This window comes from Anser anser (genome assembly GCF_964211835.1).
Source record: "Anser anser genome assembly, chromosome: 9".
Lineage (NCBI taxonomy): Eukaryota > Metazoa > Chordata > Aves > Anseriformes > Anatidae > Anser > Anser anser.
The window spans coordinates 11,975,716-12,002,417 of record NC_139729.1 but is presented as its reverse complement, the minus strand read 5'-3'; the positions used below and the strand labels follow the sequence as shown (position 1 = coordinate 12,002,417).

General features: G+C 36.9%; 1 protein-coding gene across 10 annotated transcripts in view; it reads right to left on the bottom strand.

Annotated features, from left to right (window-relative positions):
* STAG1 (STAG1 cohesin complex component) overlaps nt 1-26,702 on the bottom strand; it is a 187,481-nt gene that overhangs the window by 60,172 nt on the left and 100,607 nt on the right. For all 10 annotated transcript variants that reach the window (XM_083848713.1, XM_083848712.1, XM_083848709.1 and 7 more), the window contains 6 exons: nt 23,323-23,527; nt 20,446-20,597; nt 15,750-15,823; nt 11,572-11,695; nt 5,153-5,251; nt 273-352 (listed from right to left, as the gene is read on the bottom strand). In XM_083848713.1, coding sequence (XP_083704839.1) covers nt 273-352; nt 5,153-5,251; nt 11,572-11,695; nt 15,750-15,823; nt 20,446-20,597; nt 23,323-23,527 — 734 coding nt within the window. The remainder of the gene's footprint in view (nt 1-272; nt 353-5,152; nt 5,252-11,571; nt 11,696-15,749; nt 15,824-20,445; nt 20,598-23,322; nt 23,528-26,702) is intronic.

Here is a 26,702-nt window from a genome sequence, read left to right as displayed (position 1 = left end):
ATGCTGCCTCGCATTTTTCCTCAACAATGGATGCACTAAAACTAAGAGTCTCAATAAATATATATGTTTTTATACTTTGCCTATTGCATTTCTATGAGATCGAGTATTTCATTTTAGCTTCATGATCACGCCATTATATATTTAGTTCAACTTCATAGTAAACGTAAAGTATCAGATTGACTTCATTATGCAAGTGAAGAAATCAAATCAATTAAATATTACTGGCTTAAGTAACTTTTAGAGGGAATACACTAATTTTGAAAAATACTCACTGAAGTATTAGCGTGACTAATCGAATGGCTTCCACAGCAACATCGTATTCCTTATCAAGTGTCATTGATACAATGCGATCCTGAAAAGGAATTTTATTACAGTGACAAAAAACACACACACACAAAAAGCTATCCGATTTAGAATGCTATAGGAAAAAATAAGTACTCTTGTGAAGAAAGATCTTTCAACTGGACACATGAAAACCCTTTGATACCATTCAATCATTTAATTTACATCTTAGGAAGCTGTGTGCTATGTGCACAAATAAAAATAGGTATGTGCACAGGAATGGGAAAAAAAAGCTTGTATAATTTCCAAGAAAAAAGCAAGAAGGCTTTGGAGTTGAAACATTGTTCTGCATTGGTCTTACTTGACATTTCTCTCTTCAGAAGGAATGTGTTTGAGTTGGTGGCAGAAAAAATGCCCTACTTCATTCCCCTGTAAACAAATAATTTTAGATAAAGTTATATATATGCAATAATATTGCACATTATGCATATTTGGAAATACTGTGCAGAAAACTGCACATGAATATATGCACCTGTATATTGCCTATAAAGCTGGGGCCTTTATGCCTGGCAACACTAAGATTTTAAGCTGGCCTCAACTACTACACTACAGACCTTCCACAAGCAAGTGGGAAATTCCGCGGTATGACTTTGTATTTTCCTATATTCTTTCCAGCACAGAAAAGCATACAACTTTCCTATCAAATATGATGATTTTACACCTTCTAAGGACCCAGCAGTTACGAGGAGAAGCCCCCTGAAGTTCTTTATATGCTTAGTTTCAGTTTGCTTACTGTCTACCTACAATACATGTGATTAGCAAATGTTGCTGTCCTCCCTATGTGGAGAGAATTTCTATCCATCCATAAAAATGTCATACGTCTTGATGTTTTTTGTTTGACTGATCAAGTTAATGAAAATAAATTGGGCCATTTGAAATAAAACTTTATTTCTGTGACTTGAACTGATTCATAAAGGACTATGTACTAATATATGACATTTGGGGATGTGAAAAATAGAAGGCAGGAAAAGAAGAAAAGTAAGTGTGTATTAGAAAGCAACAGCACAAGTCGCCAAGAATAAATCAGAACAGAATAAAGTGTTTACATCTTTTTTACTCTTCCAGGCATAAAAGGCTGACTGTGTATATAAAGCAACAGATGCTTATTTCAATATTGAAATTTAGAAATAGTATATAAGTAATGCATTGTGGCTGTCTTAAATGTTTCCTACTTAACAAAAACAGGTCTGCAGAGACACTTCTTGTCACTAATACTGACTGTACCTCTGTCACCATTAAGTTCTTGGGAAATCTGATGCATTTAACTCTTACAACTAGACAGTCTTCGAGACTGTGAGAAGAGACTCAGACAGTGAAATAATTTTCCAAATAGGAAATTCTGTGTGTGTACAAGATGAAAATTGCTGCCAATTTTCCAAAGTTCGTGGCCAGGCAACAACAACTAACAATACCAATATCAAGAGAAGGAACTGTGAGAGCAATACTATTCTTAAAAGTATCGGTGGAATTTCACACAGCTCTTCAAAGTCTATCTGAAATGGCAGGAACCACAAGGAGACAACTAACTGCACAGAAAGGAGTAAGAACACAAGTTTAAAACTCCTTTTACACCTCTGAAGGAATCCTGGAAGGGAAGGGCTCTTCTCTCCTGACTACAGAGCAAGGGCTCTCTGAATTTGGAGTCTTTGACAATGACAGATGCGACAATGCTTCTTTATCCAAAAAGCCTGTTCACTCAGTTTTGCCGGGAACACCAGGCATAGCATTAACAGCATGGATGTGTAATTTCTTATTTTCTGCCCAAATGCCAGTATCTCTCAGTGATGGTACCTGTAAGCCCAATACCACAACCCTTGAAAATGAGACTTTAACACCTAATGTCCCAGAAGATGAAATTTCAGCAGTGTTCTCAGTTCCAAAACCCAGCTGTTCAATCTGCTTTGACAGAAATTTTCCATGCCATTGTACAGCAGCAGAATAAAACACATCTGTATTTTTAACTTGAAATTTTAATTTACACTATAAAGATCACTTTGCATTATTTATTAGGCTGTGAACAATACTGGCTGAAGAACAAATCCCCTGCTGCCATTCAAGACATGGAGACAGCACCATCTTGCAAAGGGTCAGGGATGAGGACCGGGAAATAAGTGGCTACAGCTATATCTGCTGATGCTTTGCCTTTGCACTGCAAAAGAGCTAATTCACATATTTTCCGTATTGCTTCAAATAATGTTTGTATCAGACCACAAAACAAAAGTCTTTTCTTTGATGGACAAACATGGACAAAGCTTTTTTTTTTGTCGGGGGCGGGGGGGGGTAGACAGGACTTATTTTCGGGCATATCAAGTACTAGCAACACAAACAGAAATGCTGTAAACAACAGACATCTTCCCTTTGGAGAAGTGACATTATCAGATCCTTCACATGGCTATGTGGTAAAATATTAACAAGCCAATACAAGTAATTCTGGAACAAATTAGTTTATGCTTTTAACTAGACCATCTCTAGAGAGATTTCTCCTGACAAGTTGAATGGATTGAGCTGAACTGCAGCTGAACTGCGCGGGTGAATTCAGGGCTGCTGCTGAAATACGTTTAAGGAGCCACGGAACCGAGAAGAGCATTTAGCATTTTGCACGGGGTGGTGGTGGAGTTTGTGGTGGCACAGCATTTAAGTTTGGTATCATAGACACAAAGAGTCTTAATTTGAAAGTCTACTCCAGCCTGGTGCCAAAGGCTGCATCCCTATCAGCACAGCTGTAAGCTGACGTGCAGGCAAGGGCAGCTTTTTGTTCTACTGAATGCGGCTGGAACAGAAACAGGTGAATCTTCCGTCATGTTGAACATTTTTTTTCCCTATGCTCACGCAGACTTTGAACTCACCTCTTCCATAATTTACTTCATAATGAAACAGATTTATATGGACAAAACATCTTTACTGGAACAGAGGAAAGATAAGACTCCTAACAGGGCTCTCTTTCCTCTGATTTTTCCTTTTGACAGAAGTGAAAATTCTTTGCTCCATTCTAAACCAAGAAACAATGTACAGGCTAACATGACTTCTAACAAAGAAAATAGTCTGCACTGTAAAAAAAGCCAGGAAGAAGTATTTAGATGTTTCATGTTCCTGTAGATTTTTGAAGCACGTTACTTCATAATCATTTCTCACAGTGCCTCCCATGGTCAGTTTTGCTGATGGACGGGACAGGTTCAGACTCAAAGCATAATTATTCAGCTACAAATTAAAGTGTAGCAGGCTAAGAGAAAAGCAAGCATCCAGCACATCTAGTAAAGAGAAGCAGATATAGGACCATGAGAGTTTTAGATGCCTATTTCAAAGAAATCACATTAGAGAAACAGCAGATACAAGCAAATCTTTAAGTCTGCACAGAAGGAACAAGAAATGCTGCAGAGGCTTGGAGGGTTCATGTTTCTGGAGAGCTAACTAGCATTTCTGGTTGTCCTGAGATGTTAAGCAAACCAGACTTATGGAGGTGCTACAGAAGTAGTGTGAAGCTTCTACCATCCCTGTTTGCCAGGTACTCTTCTATGAGAGGAAATTTTGTGTTTACTGCAATAGTTACAGAAACTGACTTTACAACATCAGAAGAATATAGGCGCTGAAGGGATCTCACAAAAGGGATCTCACATCTCCTACTTTAAAATCAACTATCTCTAGCTCAGTCTTGACAGTATCTATTTAACTTGCCCTTAAAAAAAACGCAGAAGAAGGAGATTCCATCACCTTTCTCAATAGTCTGTTCTATTATATAACTATTATTTTGGACAAATAGACTTTCTTATTACCTAGATTTTACCACAGCATGTTTTCTTCTCCATCTCTCAAATGAATGTGGTAGTGAAAGGCTGATTACCAATGTGTTTTTATCAGTTGTTTATACAGAATAAATATATGGCAAGTTCTCTGTATTTTCTGCTTTTCTAGATCAAACTGGAGGACGTAAGAGTAACTGCAATGGCAGACATAACCAGTGAAACAGTATAAAATCTACAGTAAGTTTTTCAGTCTGCTGCACAGTATTTATTTATGAGTATTTAAATCTCCACTTCTTTTCTAAACAGGATTTTTCATCATCATTGTAATCATGATTTAAACAAAAATAAATTAAATTAGTCTTTCCTTGGGGTGATAGCCTTTACCATAGTTCTGTGTCCAAAACACAAAAGCTATGGTAAAAGGTGCCAGCTGAACTGGTGACAGCACTTGGAAGCTTTCTTTACAGAGCATCCAAGCATAAGCAATGACAGCATTTCCACAGTCATCTCTCCAGATAACTTCACTTGTGAAATCACACTGATATGCCACAAAATGAATTAACAGACACACTCTTGTTATTAATCAAAAATTAATAGGGGAGGGAGAAGGAGGAGGAGGAGGAGGAGGAGGAGGAGGAGGAGGAGGAGGAGGAGGAGGAGGAGGAGGAGGAGGAGGAGGAGGAGGAGGAGTGAAAGTGCACTGTAAACTCCTGTCTTATGAACCATTTTTTTCAGACTGTTACATTTGGATTTATTTTATGTGATAACCCCTGTACAAGTCCTTAAAATTCAGTAAATCTAAAATTAAATAAGCAGAAGCAGATTGAATAATGACAATGAATAAACGACAATAATACAGATAAATAATCACTGTGGCCAAGACAGACAAATTTTACAAGATAAACACTGTAAAATTAATTTGTCTTAATCTCAGCATTCATTAATAGTTTTGCTATGGTAGTTACAAGCCTTGTGACAAGTAAATAAGTGTATTTTTGCATTTAATACATGAGTCAAAGACTGGAACATGATAAGATAGATGATACTTTTATTTTTTGTACTTCTCTTACCTTGAATCTATTAGTGAAGAGCTCCAGTTTTGGAAATAACTCTCTGTTGGTATACAGACTCTGAAGAGCTTTCAAACACTTCAACCTCACTTCACCTTGCTAAATAAAACACACTAAGATTAGCTGATATAATATCCTAATCAAATGCACATGAATATTAAATAATATCATTTCATAATTTGTTTAACATACATTTACAAATTTATGCTAACGAGTTACCAAAGCCAATTTGCAATTCAGCTAAAAACCAAAAACCACATGCAGCTGCCTACAAACAATGTTAAATTTTCTATTTGCATGTATAAAGAATTTAAGGTGCCATTACTTTAATGTCTCTCACTGTTTCCCTTTTCCTTTCAAGTAACTCCACAGTACAAAAAGACAAACAAGCCTGTAAGCAAATACAAAATAAAGACATCTGATTTTAAGGTGGTTGGTGAAAAGACAGCACAGCAATTTACCTTTAGGCAAGAGACTAACAAGTAAATTTTTCCTGATACCTGCTGCTTACTATCAATGGACAAGTGTTCAAATGATTGAGTGTAGGCTGCATGTCTGAGTCGTTCTGTTGGGCAGAACCTAACTCCCAGCTACCCTTTAGATAGGGATTGCTTTGATCTGGTGGGCTGTAGGCAGGAAATGTGGACATTGCAAGCCCATGGCTACAGATCAAGGTTTGTCACCTATAGGAACACTGATGATACATGGTTCCCCAGGACACACGTGCATCATCTGGCTGGCTGCAAACATACTTTACGGTCTTGGTAAAGTCTTGGTAAACTATGGGTTCTTGTTAAAAAATATTTGTAGATAATAAAAAGGTTATAAACCCAAACCTGCTTTTCATTTCTGAGTCTGTCTATTCTATAATCAAGTCTGTATTTAAAAAACTGCTCAAGCTCAAACCTGAATGAACATTCAGAGACTGACATAGAAACAGAAGCTAAAAATCAATTTTTTAAGTCTCCTTTTCACCAACTTAAAAAATGGCAATAGAAGATAGAGGCACGGACAGAGGCAACCCCTGGAGATGACTGCCCTTCTTGGCAGACAAATACTAAGAGGACTTACTGTCTCTGACAGCAAAAAGGCCAGCTTTTTAAACTGGTGTTCAAGGCTGAAATTCATCACTTCAGAGAGGGAAGAGCATATTTGTTTGCTAATCGTGTTATGAAGGTTTTAAAATAGCGTCAGTGGAGATTATTGACAGAAACCCACAACTAAGCACAAACAGCAATGACCTGGGTGAGAATGTAAAAAAGGCAGAAGTGAAGCTGTACATGGTTATACTGCGCTGAAGTCCAGAATGGATGAGGGAAAATGTGCCATGGATCATCAATATACCAGACACAAGAAGTTTCCTGAGTAACTATGAGAACCATAAGGAGTACAGAAAGTGAGCATTAATGTGAGATTTCAACGTCCCAAATATTTTTGGGGAAAAACACAGCAGAATTTTCTTGCCTACCAAGGGTACAGATGTTCAAGTTCAAGTAATTCCTAAGAAACTTAGGATAAAAGGTGGAAACACATTGATTTGGGGCAATAAAATGAAGAGACTTATGTAACGAAGAGATTAACTTACTCAACTAAGGAACTTGTTAGGAGGTCAAGCACAAGAGGAATTCAGAGAAAAAAAAAAGAAAAACAAAATAAGAAAACAAAATAAGAAAGGCCAGGGCATAATAGGAATGGACAGAAGATGTAATGAAGAAAACATTCTGTAAATATCTTTGTAGTACAACAACAAAAAAATAGCTTGCTTTGAAGGACTAGTTACTTTTTATGTGCACAGTGGGTAGGAAAAGAAATAAAATTATGCACAGAATTTTTAGCTTATGCAAGAAAGAACATTTAGTTGCAAACAGTTAAGCATTCAAATAAGCTGCCACAGAAAGCTGTGGAAGAACCAATACTACATTTTTTTTTAGAAAAAATGTTCAGAGAAATACTGCAGGTATATCGTGGACTCTGCCCCAAGTAAGAGAGATATAAGCAGTATTATTTCCCAGACTAGCTTTTAGCCAGATTTTCTGCAATTCTGAGTTGAAGTTTATGTCAACCTAAGAAGGCAAGTATTTGTAACCAAGCAAAACCTTTAATTCCATTAAAGAAAATGAGCATCAGTTTCCAACTACTTTCCTGTAGTCACATATATGCTTTACACACAGAAAGAACATGTCTGAAAAAATAGCCATTTTCTAAGCAAATAATGGACGGACTGGTTGCATTCTCAGCATCGTAATTCCTAAGGTCTTTCATTCTCCTAAGTTTCCCAAATCTTCCAGAAAAATTATTACTTTTTTAATCCAATTTGTAATTGGGACACTTGATGATTGCAGAATCCTGAATTCAGTCACACTGTCATGTTCTATGCTTGCCTCTTTCTCCTGTCTAATTATTCCTGTAATTCTCTTTCTCTCAAAAGTTTTATATATGAAAGCTAATAAAAATATATAAATAATCATTTAACATTCTTTTTCAAAAATATGAGAAATTATTTACACTAATTAATTGTAACTGCCTTCTTTTATTTATAATATGAAATTAAAATATGAAACAAAAACATAGAACGTTTATCGGCACCATTAAATGACAACCATTTCTCATATTTTCCCTCTTTCTGATCAAATAATCCTCTTGACACTTCTGTTTGTAGAGTAAAAATTGTTACCATTGCTAGTGAAGCAAAAAGCAATACATGCACCTTTCACGCCAGCAGTGTGGGGTAGTTTAGGCTATCTGGGTGAGCCATGCTCTAGTCAAAGCACTCTTTAATATGGCAGACCTGCAAAGAAGAATCCATCCTGACAGAAGCACACCGTTTTTATTTTGTTTTTACATGCTATATACAGGACTTGAGCCAGTGACCTGTAACTCCTGTGTAAGCCTCACAGTGACATACAGCCTGGCATCAAGCCAACTCAGATCCTTCATAATTCTCATCTAGCTGATACTTTTGAGCATTCATTTGCTCTCTTCCAGTGATAACCAGAATTCTCTCTAAATTCTCACTATAGGTGCACTGCTATGTGTCACCTCACACACCAGAAGAAGGTGCAGGTAACATGAAGATGATTACTCCCACAATCACGATTTTAATGCTGTAGGGTGGCATATTTTGAGGTCATCTGCTGCCTAATGACAGAAAGTTACCCTGCCAGAGGGAAACAGACTACAATGCCTTGTAGCACATCAGTACCTACGTCAGGAGTATTCCTGACAGGAGGCAAGCAGAACTTGTACGCTGTCTGCACAGGCACACACAACACCATTTCTGAAGATGTTGTGTATCATCTAGTGCATTTCTTGTACTCTCCAACTTTCCCCAAATCAGGATTGTCTACGTATCAAGAGATACAATTATGGTTTTGAAATAGTTCCGTGCATCAATTAAGTAGAAGAAAATTAAGATTGGGCAGTCTGACTTGCCTTTTTTTTTTTTAAAGGGATTTTTTAATGGAGTTACATTACAGTTTAGAATGGTTTTACCTCATGATCCCAGATCTACATTAAAGAAAAAGCAGCTTAAAAGGAGAGAAATACAGACCTAGAAGCCCATATTTAAACAAGACAATGGTCTTGAATAAAAAGCAAAATGTCCTAAGATACTCAAGATACTCATCTGAAATCCAGGAAAGGGACAGGATTAACATAGAAAATAGATGAATTTTACAAATTATAACTAAACTGCTGTATCCTACCTCCAAAAGACCACACTGGAGCTACTACAAAGAAATGTAAGAACTATGTCTTCCCTGTGGTTTAATTTGTATGCCTTCTGAAGTAGAACATGAAACTGCTCATGATCTCTTGCGCTGCTGCCTCCTCTTTTTTCAGTAGAAATAAGCTTCCAGAGAAGTTAATCATTTTGGTTTGGCTTCTGTTCATATGAAATAGAAATACCTTATGACTATTGCCTCAGCCTTCAAATCTACATTATTTTAAGTACTGATTACAGCAAAAATTACGTCCTGGTCAAAGCAAAGCAAAACCAAGAAACTGGGGTACCAGTAGGCAAGTCTTTCAGACAGTGCCAATGAAAACCAAGCTATTAAGAGATCTTGTACTTTTGGAGGGCTTGCATTTTTTAACTGGTTCTTACTCAATCTTTTTTCAGTAAGTGCTTCCTTTTGCACTTCCCCCCTTCATTCTGTCCCCCAAATGTCTCTTTCTCTCCACTTGCTTCCTTTTCATCCTTTGGCACATAGTTCAGCTAACTCTGACTCTTCCCCTATTCTACATGCAATCTGTCTCACCCTATATAGTAAGCATACACCACATCAAAGAAAAAAAAAAACATCACATAGCATGCATATCAGGCTACTAAACAGTCAGATTAGCTAGTGATTTATAGACTGAGAACCCCAAGGCACATCTGAGGCTTGCAACAATAAATATTACAAAACAGCAGGGGCAGGACATCAGCTTGATGGTATTCTTCCATGTCTGGTCCAGATGGAAAACTTTTATTTTTTCTAATGCAACACGGTAATTGAAAATTTGTCTGATAGGAAAGAACATATTAACTTTAGGATAGCTGAGGTAAAATATATGTTAAGGCTGCAGACACATGATTAGACTCTGGAGGATGTGAGAAAACTATTGGACATGACATCAGAAATTGCTGGGTGCAACAGATCACAATGTGAGAAGCTAACACAAGTCACAGATAGTGCCTTGAGGAATGGATATATTTCACAGATGGTTAAAAGGAGTTATGTGAGAAATGGCTGGACTTCACACACACTAGAAAGGGATTGATAGCTGTGAAGCACAGCAATACTAGATTCTCTCTAACGTTGAAGTGCTACTTTGTGAAAATGTTCTGCTGGGATTAGAGTGCCCAAAACTCCACTGTTGCCTTTAGGTATGCACTCTCAATAGTGTCTGTAGAGTAAATAATTGTTAGGGCTCATTACAGCTGTAATGAGGATCTTCCTCCTACTCAAGTCTTCTAAAATTGAGATGAAATGTAGAAGTTTGGCAGGTTTAGAGAGGAAAGCAATTGCATATCTGGTGTCTAAAGCACAGAGGCTATTCTTAACAAGTAAATTGCTGGTCCAAGTCAAAGGAAGATGCATATCCGTGACAGCTATAGCTAAAGCAAAAGATTCAGCAGCAGTATAGTCTCTTCCTAAATGATCTTCTTCAGACCTCAGCAAAAGAGTGACCAAGTCATATTCTTTACATGAATATGCTGTCTGAAGTTATAGAAAAAAAAACACCTTTTAAAAAAAAGATGGTAACTATTAGTTATGCAAGTCATCAGAATGGACTTGCAGACTTCTGAATTTTTCCAGCAGCATTATTAGAGAAAAAAGAGTAGTCTAAACCAGCATGCCAGAATTTAACGAGCATTTCAACAGTATATGTAGGTCTCACCTGCTTTTCTTGGACACTCCTAGCAAGACTGTTTAGAGTAAAAGAAGTATTTCTAGTAATTTTGGTGAAAGTGGGAGGATAGCTAATCCCATTTGTAGCCTGGTGTAGAAAAAAATCCCGTACAGTCAGCAGTGTAAAACCCTGTTCTATTAGCATTAGAAATGGTCCACTCTTGCAGGAACTGACTGGTGTGTGGGCCTCAAACCACCCAGAAAAGGCAGGCTGTGGATACCATTAGTATTAAAGAACAAACAGTGGTCAGACAGGAAAGAACCTTCAGATATATGTATCTTCTCAACTCCACCTAACCTTTCAACTTTTTTTTTTTTTTAATACAAAGCTAGAGAGGACCTTGAACAATTTCTACTGCAAGAAAGGCCAGGGTGATGGCTGCTCTCCAAAACTAACTCAACCAACTATCTGAGCTCTTCTAAGCTGGCACCAAGAGACAGCTTTGAAGAATCCACAAAGAACTGATGGATGCTTTCAGGAGATGGAGGAATAAGGTTAGAAAAATGTCCTTTAAAGGCAGCTGGAGCTGAAATGCCTGTAAACCTAAAATAGTAAAGAGAAAATGAATTGTTGAGAATTCCACTACTGAGGCACCAATCAGGCCCGTTCAGTTAATTCTAGGACACAGAGATGCTCTCTTTCCTCTAACTAGTGAGCAATGCAAATGGAAGAGTTGACTGGAAATCTCATTTTGATTCTACTTCAGACGCAAGGGTTCTAAGGAATGTCCAGCGAGACTACTTCTCTTTTAATTAGAAGAAAAGCAGCATGCAAAATTTTCCATTAAGATACTCTAAGAGAGATTGAAAAAATAAAAACCACATGAATCATCATGTGATTTGGGATAACTGTATCCTGATTTAAGTGAATGCATCAAAAAACACTGGTTGAAAGATAAATGAACTGCAGGAAAAAAGAATGATCTCTTTATAAACCAAAGATGATATAGTACACGTCTTGGGTAGTAGAAGAGTAGCTATTTACAGTATACTCTTCTACGTACAGTAATACACAATACTTACCCTGTCATGTAGTGTCCAACCAACATATTTTAAATAGCTATCATTCAGGAAGGCATCACTGTACATTTTCATCCAGACACCAATTTCTTCAATACAGACAGCTCTAATCTCAGCAATAGCATCACTAGCAAGAAAAAAAAAAAAAAGTTAACCAAATTACAGACACATACCATTTACCTCATTTACTCATTTCCACTGCTGTAGCTATAATATTTTGCTTTTACTTGGGTTGAATGAACTTCACTATATAGGACTTGTCACTATGTAGTGCTCACTCATGATCCATCTCATCATCTCAATCTCTCTACATTCAGATATGTTTCCATTATCTCAAAAAAAATCTCATTCTATTTTGCCTCTTAGTCTATTACTTCACCTTTTCCTTCCCTCTTTTCAAACAGAATTATGAATCCAAGTGCTACAGACTTCCTCTCAATAATTATTTCTGAAACACTGTCACTGTGATTTGCTAAGCAGGCTTGACCTCAGTTTCCAGCTAGAGATGCAGAATAAGTGCAAGGTGAAGAAAGTTACTTGGTTTTACCAAAGGAGCCTGGCAAAGAGGAAGAATGGAATTTGTTATGTCAAGAGAACCTGCTTCACGCAGCACACGAAAGCCCTTGGAACAAAAGCCAGGAAAAATGTTTATACGTCAACATTAGTTTCTTCTATTTTTCTTGCTTTTTTTTTTTCCTACATTCTGACTGTGGCAAGTGATGGAAGAGGCAAAGACAGACTGATGAGCTTCTTACTGAGGTAGCGGAGCAGGAAACTGTCTGGAGAGATCATCTAAAGAGATCAGGAATGGAAATGACTTGAATCTGATTGGCACTTTCCTGCCTGATTGACACAGAGCATGGCATATTTACTAATAATGAACGACAGCTAAACAACGGGAAAAGGGATTGGGGCCATCTGGCCCTTTAGTAATTTCATCTCTGAGACATCTGTTACTATGAGAAATTGCTTGTGCCACTCCAGCTGGCATTGCTTCACAGTTCCAAATTTCAGCTGTAATAAAAGAACATAGAGAGCCACTGCGTAGAAGAAGGGAATGGTGCTTTGCAAACACTGGTCTTGCTTATAACTGAGACCCTTGTTTCGTGTTTTTGTTTTCATTTTGTTTGTTTTTTTTTAAAACAAACAAACAAACAAACAAAAACCTTTGTGAACAGTAATAAATATTGATTTCATTCTAAAGCAGAGCTCCCCCCCAAATCTAACTTATGAAAAAAATAAATTTCAAGCTTTAAGCAAGAGAATAATTGCTAAGTGCAATTGTATTTTTCCTAAAGTCTTCAATTTTACAAAATGTAAATAAAATGTTCCTAATCTTATGCTCAAGATATTTATTGCATAAATTCACAGAATATAGTATAACAAAACTGCTATACTATCCATACTGTAACTGCCTACGTCCTTCCAACCTTCACATTGGAAGACTCTGTAACACCTTCCAGGCACCAAGGTGAAAACCACAATTTCTACATGGACACAACAAACAATCGTAGTATCACACATGACTAGAAGAGACATTTCTAAAGTCATGTCTCTGTTTTTCTCATTAAACTTCTTATCATAAGGAGGAGACTGTAGCAATATAACAACATAAAACATGCATTTAAAGATAACGTATGAATGCAATTGGGGAATTTCTAGACGTGTCATCAAATCACTGTTGTTGCCTCTCTGTCCAAAGTGAGACAGACTGATTCTACCAACTTCCAAACAGAGTCATTAAAACTGGTCTGTCAAACTCCCTGAAGACAGTCATGCTATAACCTCAAAAACTAGAAGGCAATTGTCAATCCACCATGTAGACAAGGTGCTTTACAAGCAGGGTAAGTCATTAAATAAGCTGTTCCTACCAGGGAATTCTCAAACAGGTTTTAGATGCTGTAAGGATGAATGTGCTAAAATATTACATTCAAGGGCTTGTACTACAAAAATTGCATTTGTAACAGAGAATGCAGCCACAATGAAGTTTTAATTAAAACTACACATATATTCACATATATATATATATATTTCTGTCTAACTCTATATTAATTCACACTAAAATAGTAAATCTCTTACATAGAATTATAACTATTTTAAAAGCAAAACCTGGGTGGAAGGAATCAGAATTCAAGACAAATAGCAATCTCTAAGTCTGCTAAGTATGAAACAAAAAAAGGGGCAACCACATATGCAGCCACACGAAGTAGCCATATAGATATTTCTTCTAGGGGATGACAGCCTGAGTTCACAGATCCAAGTAGGTTATTTCACCACCTTATAAATTTGGTAACTGTGAAGCATTTTGGAAGGATTTAATGGCAATCCCAAGAAGAACTCAAGTGTCAACAGCTATTTAATCATGCAACACAGCCAGCCAAAATCAGGAAAAATTATCTTTTCTGTAAGAATACATTCAACCTTCCCTAGGCAGACAATGAAAAACTGATTCTCAATCCAAAGATTCTCAGGAATCCCTAGGCACTAAAAACATTCACTCCAAGAGAGAAAGACAGACACAAAGAATAAAGCTATTAAACTAGTTATGAGATTTAGTATATATATTCTGACCTTCCATACAGCACAAATTGCAAAATAATGTCTGTGAGGTGAATGGGAAACACTCAGATAGCCATTTGCAGCAAAATTCACAACCTATGTTCCTACTTTTAGTAAAGATGCCCCCCTGATGGAACTTCCTAAAGAGTTTTGGACATGGAGGATCAGATAAAAAATTCACTGGCTGCTTCTAAAATGTTGATTTATCAAGTCAGGCCCATTAAATTTAGGACAAACCATAGCAAACACTGGCAGGAAATAGCATTTATTTCATGCTAAATTACATCTGAATATTTTGATCAAGGCCAAGAATATTTAGGACACTGAAACAGAGTCTACAATGGATAACTGGGATATGCTTCTCAAACGACAGTGCTACAGTGGCTGCTCATTGTACCTTCTGAGCTCTCTCAGTCCATTTGATCAGCAGCTTAGGTTAATCAAGACCAAAGCTGAAGGTAATATAAACTAACCTGGTTAATCTGCACTGATGTGAAGAGACATGCTCCAACTCCACTGTGCTGTTCAGTCACATATTTCCTACCACAGGCCTCTTCCAAAGTTTCCTACACACCTTTCTCCATAATTACAATTATCCCTCTGCCCCACTACAGGTTCCTTTTCACATTCTAACCCTCCTCTCAAACACCTTTTTCTTGCTTTCTGCCATTTGTCTAAAAGATTTCATACACGATGTTGTCTTAAACCAGAATTTAAATCTAAAAGGTTAATTGCATAGTTTAGTATTGTTGAATTTTATCTTTTGACTTCGATAAGCTAATTAACATTTAAAGAGTTGGTTCACCAAAATGCTGCAGATGCTTAGAGGTATTTAGTGATGCAAAACAACCCTAAATCTATCTTAAAAGACTACTGCTGTCTGATAAGCCACACTCCAAAATAGCATGCAACAGTCCGTATCTACTAGAATAGAGTGCACACACATGCACATACACACATGCACATGAATATATAACCGGATGAGTTTTTCTATACACAAGACATCTCATAATAACTATTGAAAGAAATTGTAATGTGTTAACAGTGCAATTACTTTTTAATGTTCTTGATAAAAACATCCAAAACGATTAACAAGCAAAAGCTATGTGTTAAGTGGAATTAAGGTTTTCGTGTGCCTTTATGCCGTTTAAAGAGGAAAAAGCCTAAAATAATGTTACAGTTGTGGTCAATGTCTATTATGGAAAACATCAGAAATGTGTTGTTTATACATAAGATATACAAAAGGAAATGCAGGACAGAGGTACCCAACAACCAAAACTGCCCTATTATGATATACAGAGATCATGATTACTCTAAAGATATGTGATGTTTATGCTCCTACTGTGGACAACTTTTCTTTTTAGAGAGAAGAAGTTGTCTTCCACAACTCCTTAAAGCTGTTTTACTGAATTAAAAAAAAAAAAAAAGCTGTGTGGACAGATCTATTGGGCAATTACTGGGGGTTACGCTTACATTTTCTTCCAGAACTTCAGTTATTTTGATACTGCTTTTGTGACATCCAGAACATTACATTAGAAGAAAAATCAACATAGAAAATGTCCTTGGCATTACTTATGATTACACTTTGCTAATGTAGCATATTGTAGCACTTATTTTCTTACCGGTATCTATGAACAAATATACCCTTAAAAATAGAGTTCATCATATTTTCGATTTCATCTTGGTTTTCTTGTAGCTGAAAAAAAAAAATAAATAAAAGATCACTACTTATTATAATTTGATATTATTGATACAATTCCTTATTGGGAAGCACTAGAAGGACCATGGAACAGCACTTAATTAATTATTAGTAAATTCCCCATTTTCTGTTTTTCCAGCACATGCTTATATTGTGTGCAGATGCATATGTATGTATACATATATATGCAATGCCTTAATGGAAGAAAGTTAACATTCTCTACAAACATCAATCAATTTAGTATCCAATTAGTCCTCTGAGGTCATTACTGTTCTCTTGCTATAGAAACTCAGGCACGTAGACGCTATATGCTCAGTAATGTCAGCAGTCCACTAGTCAAACAGACAGAACTGCAAATGGCAACTGGAGAAACGAAACCTGTTACTGAAAGGAGCAGCAACAGACCAGCAAGTCACCCTGAAAAACTCAATGTCCTACTTAAGGAAAGTACTTCTGCACGTGCTCAATCTCAAGTATAAATGTAAGTTGCTTTAACTTCAGCGCCCATGATAACTGAAACTCTGAGCAAGAAGGCTTTCCAGAATCAGAGCATGGGTGCTTACCACTGGAGCACAGCTGACACACAGTTTCAGGCCTCATATTGCAAAAAAATCAAACCAAACCAAACACCGAAACAAAATAAAAAAGGTGCTACGAGCAGTAAGAGTGTTTTTAAAACATCCCTTAATAGTTCCTCTGTAATATGACTGCACTTTATAAGTACTATGGAAAGTTTACTTTGTGTCAATGAGTATGTTAATAAATCCTGAAAGAACATCCTGGAAACAACTGAAGTATTCTCATATTGTCGTCTTTTGTGCTAAATTAAATAAAGATGACTCGATTACAGCAAAACACAGTTTTGTTAAATAAGATGATGCCAATTTTATACAATCAACTTTTGGAGCAGAACTGCTACAATACTCGAAGCCAACATTCTTCCATCAAGGTGTTTCTTAATGTCAAAGCAGAATACCACAATATATGTTAATATAAACTCTTCATATTTTCAGCATGAAAACCACAACAGAGCCTTGCTAGTACAGACTGTATGTATGTACAAAACAATAAAAACTGTGTAATCATACATTTAACAGATAAAATATCTTAAAGCCAGAGGCAAAATTATTGTCAGCATTTTTGTCTTCCTGCATAGCATGAGCTCATAAACACTTTCACCTAAGGGTTTATATTTTTCAAGCCATGTTTATAAATATTTCTACAGTACCTTCCAGAAAAGATCTAAAGTAGCTTGCAATATTCAGTTAATGAAGTCTCAAAGCTTCCTAAAACGTAGGGAGGTGCAGCCTCCATTTTACAAATGGGAAAACTCAGGCATGGAGGGTTCTTGACTAAACTGTCAAACACCTGAGAAAGAAATTAATTTCCCAGTAAAAGGGATTGTGTACAAAGAGAGTAATTTGGTGCATGCCAGCACTGCGTATACCAAAGGGTTGGTTCACTAAACAAGCATATTTAGGCATGGCTTCTGGGAGAGGCACTGTTTTCAGCATAAGCTCAACCCAAACATGCACAGAATAAATACTCATTCAAAAATTTATACAGTGCAAAAGGGAGAGTGAATTTCTAATCACTCCTCAGTTGGCTGCTGTCACAGGCTGGCATATGTCCCCAGAAACACGGGGCTAGCACAGACTATGGAATAAACTGAGGACGGGAATGAACCAAGAAGCCTCAGGAGGATGTTTGAAAAACTACTGAGGCCCTGAAAGGCAAAGGGGTAGCTGCCTGAGAACTTCAGATATGAAGTAGGACAGAGGTGGACAGAGGTAGGAGAGATGGAAGTTTATGAGCCATGAAAAGATTAAGATGCTAAACGAAAGTGTATTTTGACATTTCTTTGAATGCAAAATCGAGCAGCTACAAAGACTAAAGCACAGATGAGGGGACAGCATGGATGGCTTACTCTCTCCTCCTTTTTCTCCAAGGAATTTACAGCTCCCTATGAATATTGTAAATTATCAGCTATACAACTGATAACAGGGATCCAGGTGTTGGGGCAGAGCTGGTGTAGGAGAATCGGAGTTTTCGTAGTTCCAGGTGAGATCCATTTTACTTCAGTGAGCATAAACTGGCCAAGAGATACTGTTCTGAGCTATTTAAAGATCAAAAGTACTTTGTTGACATTTATGAATTATTTTCCATCTCCCAACCACAAACCAAGGCACTGGTATAAATAAATGAAAGTCAGCATCAGCATTATTAGTGCCAGCTCTTGTCAGCTCATGTACAAACGTGTCACTTATCACTAAGATAATGTTAACTTCAACAGAGGTGGGGTGGTCAGAGAAGACTCTCCATCTGCGTAATTCCTACAGAATCTTTTGTGCACTAATATTTAAGAGATACAATATCCACATGTGTTTCAGCTTCAGTAATGAATTAACACCTCTTTCACAAATTTGACGTTTCCCTGTAACAGTTTTTTACACTTTCAACTTTTCTAGATCATGTACTTCAATTTGAATGCTTAACTTTAGGCATCTGGAGAGAGAACTGCCTTTGGATTCCCGCTCTTACCAATGCAAAAGTGATTTAACATTCCCCTGCTCAAATCTAAGTAATAATAAGGAGAACATTCTCCTGTTGACTTTGCAGACAAATTGGGGAACTCAAAAAGACGTGTATGAGAAGCATAAAATTTGAAGTACTACTGGCAGCAACTAAAACACAACTTTTTCTATTTTGGGGCTTATTGCAGTACAAAAATCATCCAGTTTGAAAATCTCATTGACTAGAACAGACCGTTAATCTGCTCTCACATTAGATATGTAGAAGATGACATGAGAATGAAACCAGTTAGAGAAAGCATTCCATACTTTCAACTTCTAATTAATTCCCACACTTAGCTTGCAAACTGGCCTATGTAACTTCACGAGGATAAACACATGCTGATGTAGGTGCTTATGAAGTTTTATTATGATGGCACTACATCAAAAGAATCAACTAAGAAAGTGCCATCACTGAATGCTATTGTAAATTCAGCATATTTAAAAACAGGAAATAAACAGTACTATGTTAAGAATACTTACACGGGGCCATTATGCCGTCTCGACCTAATGAAGCTATTTTATGCAACTTCCTCTGCTACGCTTACCACCACGCATCTGAGAACGTGTCAGTCATCACCACTTCTCCCTGGCTTACACCTATGCAACATTTTGATTAATTTTCATGAGTGGTGGTATGAGAGAGACATACATGCCAAGAGGTGAAGGTTGCCAAATGCTTAACCTTTATTCTTCCTTCAGGGTTTCACTGCCCCATGCTAGCCTGGGCATCAATGCTTCAAAGTCTGCCCAGAGCAATTATATACTGTGTCACCAAAAGACATTGAAAAGAACATCTGAAGAACAAGTACAGGAGATGTCCACAGACACTGAGATAATGAAGCAAGTTCTTCAACGTAAATAGCTACTTTGTCCTTCTCTGGAAAATTCAAGCAACCATCAACTAGTGTGGAATAGAAACTGTGTTCTAGCTATTTTAGCTAAGCAATTCTGCTTTCAAAATGCTTCAACGCTGACATGTCTCCTTTAAAATGTTTTCCTTGCAGTTAGGGCATGAGAGGTGGTTCTTGCTTTGTGTATTATTAAATTGTGTGTTATATTTTAATAATTATAAAATCCAACAAAACTTTTGATATGGATTACAGGGGTAAAATACAAATAAAAATACATCATTGTAATTATCCCCAGACTAAGGCTAGAATGTCAAGCAATTTAAAGTCAGTTATACATAAAAGAATCCAAGGTGCACACAGGTAAGGCAGACTGACATCCTTAATTTGCCACAGAGTAAAGCAGTGGTGGAGGAAATGTATTCAAAATGAATATATTAAAAATGATAAATTTAAATCTAAGTCAATATCTCCATATATACTACAATCTCCATATATACTTAAATTCTTCAATCTTATGAGTTTTGCATGGTATCCTTAAAGATTATGTATGTTTGCATGTATTATGTATCCACTTTCTACTTCTTATCATTTTTAGATTTCTTTTAAGTACAACTCTAAAACTGCATTTCCTGGGACATGGTATTTTATTTAGGGATGATTAGAGCAACCTTCTAAGGGTTTTGCCCACCTAATGCCAGACTGGTACTTACTAAAAGTGACTTTAATGTGTTCCTAGCTTCTTCTCCCTGAGACCAGGTGCTATAGCCCCTACTCCCATGTTCCTTGAAAGTAGCTACAGAAAGAAGTACTAATGAGACACTACGTAGTAACTGCAGCAATCAACGGCAGAAATGGGCAGCATGATGATGGACTACATGAGACTCTCTTTTCAAAATCTTTTTGCGTAACCATAGTAGTGTTCATATACAACTTGAAACTAGTTTTCTTCTTGCCTGGTCATGTATATAAAACTGAAAACTGTAATCTTCTGTGCAGAACAGCATACAAACTCAACTGTATGTAATAATACACAATTTTAAAATGCAGCCCTAGTAACATGCTTGAGATCATATGAACACCACAGCAGAAGTAATCTCATTTCTTACTGTGGTACTAAAATCACAAACCACCCTGGACTTTCTGTTGGAGGTTGTGCACATGTACCAGGAAAAAAAAAAATCATCTTTTCACTTGCCTCTTTTCTTTTCTGAAGCAGCAGCTCCAATCTTTCATTAGCTCTTTTGCCAATCATTTTGTTTCTCTCAGCTTCGTACTGCCTCTGTGTATTATCCTGATGAATGCTCAGGTTTAAGGCAACATTCACAAGAGCAGTCATAAGCTTCATAGCTGCAAAAGCAGAACACAGAATATGACTCTTTACCTGTAGTCAGAGCTCAAAAATATTGCCTCAAGCAGATCCACACACAGAAAATAACCAACTCGACCCTGGCACAGAACCACTTGGAAAGCCACTTCCCACCCAAAAAATACCCAGATCACTTGGCTGACCTAAAAATCAGAAATCGGAGTACACATACCGCATTGAGCTCCAGGCAGTGTTAGTTATCTTTCTCTCCAGAAAATATGCAACTTGCAATGTCAGAGCAAACATGTGAACCCACAGGATCAGTGCACACCATTAAGCCAGTTACTGTGCAGTTACAGACATTTCTCTGTTGAGAAATATCATTATAGATGCCTCCATGCTAAAGGTAACCCTTAACCAGTAACTTCTGAAGATTAATCAATTTGCAAGGGACCACAACATTGTTTCTCTGAAAGAAAGTCTGACCCTGCTCTAAAGTCAAGTGTATAATTGCATAAAAAATATGATTTGAACTTCATGTGCACCTTTATACACATTTTCAAACCTTCTGGATCTACTATTGTTCATGCATATTTTTCTGTCTTAATTTAGTTTTACAAAAACATTTCTAAGTGTCTTTCCCATGTATGTTCTGTGTGGTTACACAGCATATCACAATTTACAACACTGAAAACACCAGAAGAAATTTATCGATCAATCACATTCTCTCTGGCTAAATATGCAGCATTGTCCTCAAGTTCAAAAAGCAATTATACAAATGGAGAAGTGAAGCTACTCTTATAGTTAACTCCGTCTTATCTTGCTATTGCTTAAAGTTCACAAATCTAGAAGTACTCACGTCTTCTTGCCTTAGATTCTTGCTATAATGAATCAATTCTCATTCAAATTGGCTAGCAGGGATGAAAACTGAAAACAAAGATCTCAGAAACACTCCTTCAAGAATAGATGAAATTCTAAAAGTAGGTTTTCATAATTTTTTATCAAGACTGAGCTTCCTTGCATCATGCTGACTTCTGCTCTGCAGAGTAGCAATATAATGCAATGTGCAAAAACTAGCCTGAAGAAAATTTGCAGAATCAAAACAAAGCTCTCATGTTTGTTAATAAATAAAAATAAGTAAGTGTATGGCAAAATAATCAATCATGCCTCTAATGGAAAAAGCCATCAGTGCCTTAAATAACTGAAGCCAGTTGTGAAAAACTTAGGCCTTGGCATTTGCTAATCCACGCTTGCAGGTTCTAGTTACATGACAGCAACTATTTCTTCTACAAAGCATGGTTCCAGGGTCACGTCTCTAGTGCATGTGGCTGTTTCCTCTTTCCAATCAAGCTTCTCATAGTTTTCGAACACCTGTCCCACAAAGGGGTGAACCAATCAAAATGGTCCAAAATGCATATTATTATTATCCTCACTCCACAATCTCTTTCCTATAAAACAATCAATCATAATCTAAGCAAAAAGCAAATCAAAATCACCTGGAATTGAAGATCAGTATCCAGTATAAACTGGAAAGAAATTGTTTCCATCTCTGATTAAGTAACTGGCACAGATTTCCAACAGGTTCTTTGTCTCCAGCTCAGGTAGTGTTTGCTTTTGAAGACTGAATTTGTAGAGACAAACTTGCAATGTGGTCAATTATGTCTGAATTATTCACGTTTTTTTATTATTATTATTATTTTATTTTACCATTCCCAGTTACCAAATAAAGTGAAGAATACAAGGGGATTTCAAAATAGAGCTCAGTTACTCTGAGTTGAAGGTTTTGATTTTCATTTTTAAAATCAAGCTCCAATCACATCTGGACTTGGGTTCTCAAAATCACTGGTAATCCGCCTCTTACTTAGATTAGTGAGAGATGAAATTAAAAAATAAATCTGATTTCTGCTCTGGGTATTGAACATTTGGAAACCTGAACAAAACTGTAAGAGGCTGACTGCAAAAACTAACTACATCAGTAAAAAATAACAGCAGTAAAAATATTCAGATTAATGACAAACATCTCCTATAAAAGCTTCACATATTTGATATGATCTATAAATGGTCCAGGGAAAAGTCTTCCAGTAAGATGCATTTCAGCACATGAGGTCAGTAGAAAGACATTACCTGATGGAACTAGTGTTAGACACCTACATCCAAGCTAGAAATCCTGGTATTGCTTTATAATTGGAGAAAGACAGCTACTTCTACACAGCAATTCATCCATATTATGGGAGACATCTAATATAGGTGAGATGATATACACTCTAGAAAAGTCTGTTTCTATCTCATGATAGAATCAGTGCCTGACTTAAATGTAGGCAGGTGTGTTGAAAGATGCAGCATAGCCAGAGGTAGAAAACAGAGTGACCTAGCATAGTGGCCCAATGTTCCCAAATTTTATGCTTCTCAAGAGTGAAGACACAGATTTCTATTGACACTTAGAATAAGTTTTGTACTCTAAAATGCCAAATTACAAAGGCATGCTAACCAACAAATAAACAACTAATAAAGAAACACATAAGTATGCCACTTTTGATTCACAGGATTTACTGGAGTCCCCTGTGAGGCAGAGACATACTCCCTTCCAAAAGGAAAAGTGTATTGTCAGTAAAGTTATACCATGTGTGTTAATTGGATTTGATCAAGCTTTCCAGAGTTCTCAGGACTTGCCAAATTCCACCTGTATCAAAATTAGCAGTAATTCTCGAACCAACTAACCTGTAACAACTCCTTTGAAAACCGCCTTCTTTGTGCTTGCTTACTTACCAGCTAACGTACTGGTGTGTCTGAAAGCCCGGACCTGGGAATCTGACAAACCAGTCAGAAGAGAAATCACCGTGTCCATCATGTATTCATCATAGATGATGCTATACTGACACTGTCGAATGAGCACTCCAATGAACTCACAAAAATTGGATCGAAACTTCTTCCACTGTGGCCCGGGCATGGTAAGTGGGTAATCACCGCTGTCCTGAAGAACGAGAAAATGAGCATACTAAGTAAACACAGACCAAGTTTCTAAGTTAAACAGTATCCTTTTCCTCCAAGCTAATGGAAAACAGCCAGCAACAAAAACAATTTATTCTTCAATAAACAAAGGACCTTGTTGGCATGAAAACCCTTTTTGAGAGATTTGATTGTAATTTTTCTATACTCGCATTCTTAGCTCTGCATAGTCCAAAATATGCATCCAGACTCAATTATTTTTCTTATGTCCCAGGTTAGGAATTGGAGATAAAGGATAAGCAAGGCACATTTCAAAGTATTTAAGATCAAAATTTAAAGAAATTCTTGTGTGATTGAAGGTTTGTATCATTTTCCACTCCCCACCTTCCATTCCATTAATATTCTAATCATCTGGCTGCCTCTCCCCACAAACTCTGCTTTATTCAAGTTTGCAATTGAGATCTTATCAGAAAGTAACGATTGTCCTTTGTGATCTTATAAGCTTACCCTTTTTCTAGTGGTTAAACCTACCTTCTGATAAATGCAATAGAATTTTTTCAAGTTTAATTCCTCTCCAAGACTAATTTCTCACTATTCTTCCTCCAAGCAACCAAGCAATCTCAGTGAGACTGTTCCCCCCAATTAGAAAACACAAGCCAATTCCAGATTATCCAAAAGATCAAGGCAATTTTCCATCTTGAATCTCTCCCCCAAAATAGGAAGTCAGCAGAATAAAGGTTAAATCTAACTGTACATATTTATTCTGTTTTTGTGAAGAACAAGTATTTCTATTACCTTGGGTCTTGTCTTACTGCACAGGCTGACCCTTGTAAAGCCAGTAACTTAAGAGCAGAGGAGCTCTAATCAAATATCCTTTAACCTATACTTAACAGAAGATACTCCACTGCACAAACCAAAAAACTTACCAGTTTTAACTAAATCACACATTCCAACCATACTAGAATTATTTAAATGATTTAAAATACCAAGGCAAGCATTCAAATGTTAGAAAAATACAAAATTGTAAGGCAGTCATAGTGACCCATAGTTTCTCTTTCATTACTATGCTGAATAACATTACCTTAGCAAACAGTATTTTTCCTTCTAACTTCGAATACCCAATTTGAGAGAAACAAAAGCTTTGTTTCAAAAAAAATAAAAAGATTCAGAGTTGTCATGCTCCTGATACAAAGAGATCTCCTAGCGTGTTCAATTGTAGCTGTGAGTTCTAAGAACATTTGTAAATCAGACGAAAGTGTTTGATAATAAAAACCCAGATAAACAGCAACATCATTAACCCTGTCCTGTGTTTTGAAGTGTTCTTTTTATTTCTTAAACAGTCTGTTTATGCCTAATGCTTATTTGTGAATTTCAGCAAGGCACAGTGTCTTGCCGTGTAAATATGAGCCCTGTATTAGCCTTTTAATTATTTAAATTTAGGACTGAAATTACAATGCTGAAGGCTTCTCTTCAATTTGCCTGGCAGTAACCCATACAAACACTCCAGAATTCTTTTACCCTTTTCTTCTTCCTGCTTGTACCTTTATCTTCACAAATAACCTCCAGACTAATTCTCTGCCTCCAGAGTACCTGTGGGAACTCTGTATGTGAGCTTTATACATAAATATTATATGCTTTCTAGATGTATGGATATGTAATCTGTAGAACAGAACTGCAGGATCTCTAGTGCTGTGCTTAACTACTCATATTTGTATGACATATTCTTAACCCACAATTACATATCAGATGGTCCTTTTGAAAGGTATGTGAAGACTGCACCGAGAACATCTCATCTTCTAAAACTGGAAGAATAAATTTCCAGTAAAGCTGGTTTGCTGGATCATTTATTTTTGAATACCAATAAAAATGTGGCATGTTGGTGATACCAATATATGTGATACCTGATGGTACAACTGTTAGAAAACTGAAACCAAACCAATTTATTGCTCATCTGCTACTGTAGCACAAGAATTAAGAGGGAATTTGTCTATGAAATGCCTGTGCTCATAAGCCAAGTATCCAAACAGTGCAGCAGAAAAGGCTTGTCTGCGGAATTCCCCATCTCAATCTGAACTGGTAGCAGCAATGAATGAAGTTATTTCCATCATTTCCAAGTCCTGCGCAAGTGTTCTTCTGTTCATAATCAGAACAATTAATGGTCCAATCCCTGCCGTAAATACAGAAATCAGGACCAACAGCCAGCTGACTACTGCAGTGCTGGAAGAACAATGTGACTATCTTAGAAAAAATAAAGGAAGCTGCGAAACTGAACATCTTCAATGGAGATTAAGATATTTTCTGGGCACCATACTGTGCTAGTGAATACACAATGCAAAATTTTACTCCAGCTATTACTACACTTTTATTACTTTCTCCTAATAACTCTAGGCTTGTAGAAAACATTTATCAAGTCAAAAATACAAAAAAGACATTTTATACCACCTACACACATGTACCAGTGAGCACTACCCCCTTTCAACTCCAATCTGATACACCAGACCTGGCATTTTAGGTACAGGGAGGAAAATATGCCATAGAAGTGGATTTCCTCCCTCTGAAAATGACAGGTCTAAAGATGACAATGAAGGTGGCAGTAGCCCTAAGCATCTGCTTTGTCTCAGGATGACACAGGGGAGATGGACATTGGGATTTGGGAGTTCTGGGGTAACATAAGACGTACTACAGGTAAAATGCCAACAACAGTAGTATTTAGAATGAAGAATCAAGAGGGCTGTTGCTCATCTGTGTAGAAAATACTGATGCTTTACTGAGATAATATATGACCACTTGACCCAGCTTCCAATGTTGAACTCTTTCTGGCTCCCTTTTTTTCACTGCTTATTATAGAATTGGCAAAAAAAAAAAAAAAAAAAAAAGAAACCAAAAACAAACAAACAAAAAAACAAACAAACAAACAAACAAAAACAGTGGCTCAAGGAAGCTGTCTAGTCAGTCTACCTGGCATCAGGGAGCACAGCCAATAGCACTGCTGAAAGAAGGCAAGAAGTAGACCTGCATAAGCTCTCTTCTTTCTCCAGCAAGTAAAGAAGGGCTGGGAGGTGGGAAGGATCAAGACGATCTGCCAAATCTAGCCTGAGCTGCCTTTAGTCAAAGGACTGTCACTAGCAAATGGTGTCTGCAACCACCAGCTATTTATTAGCTATTATTCAGGCAGTTGGAACAGGTGATCCTTAAAGATC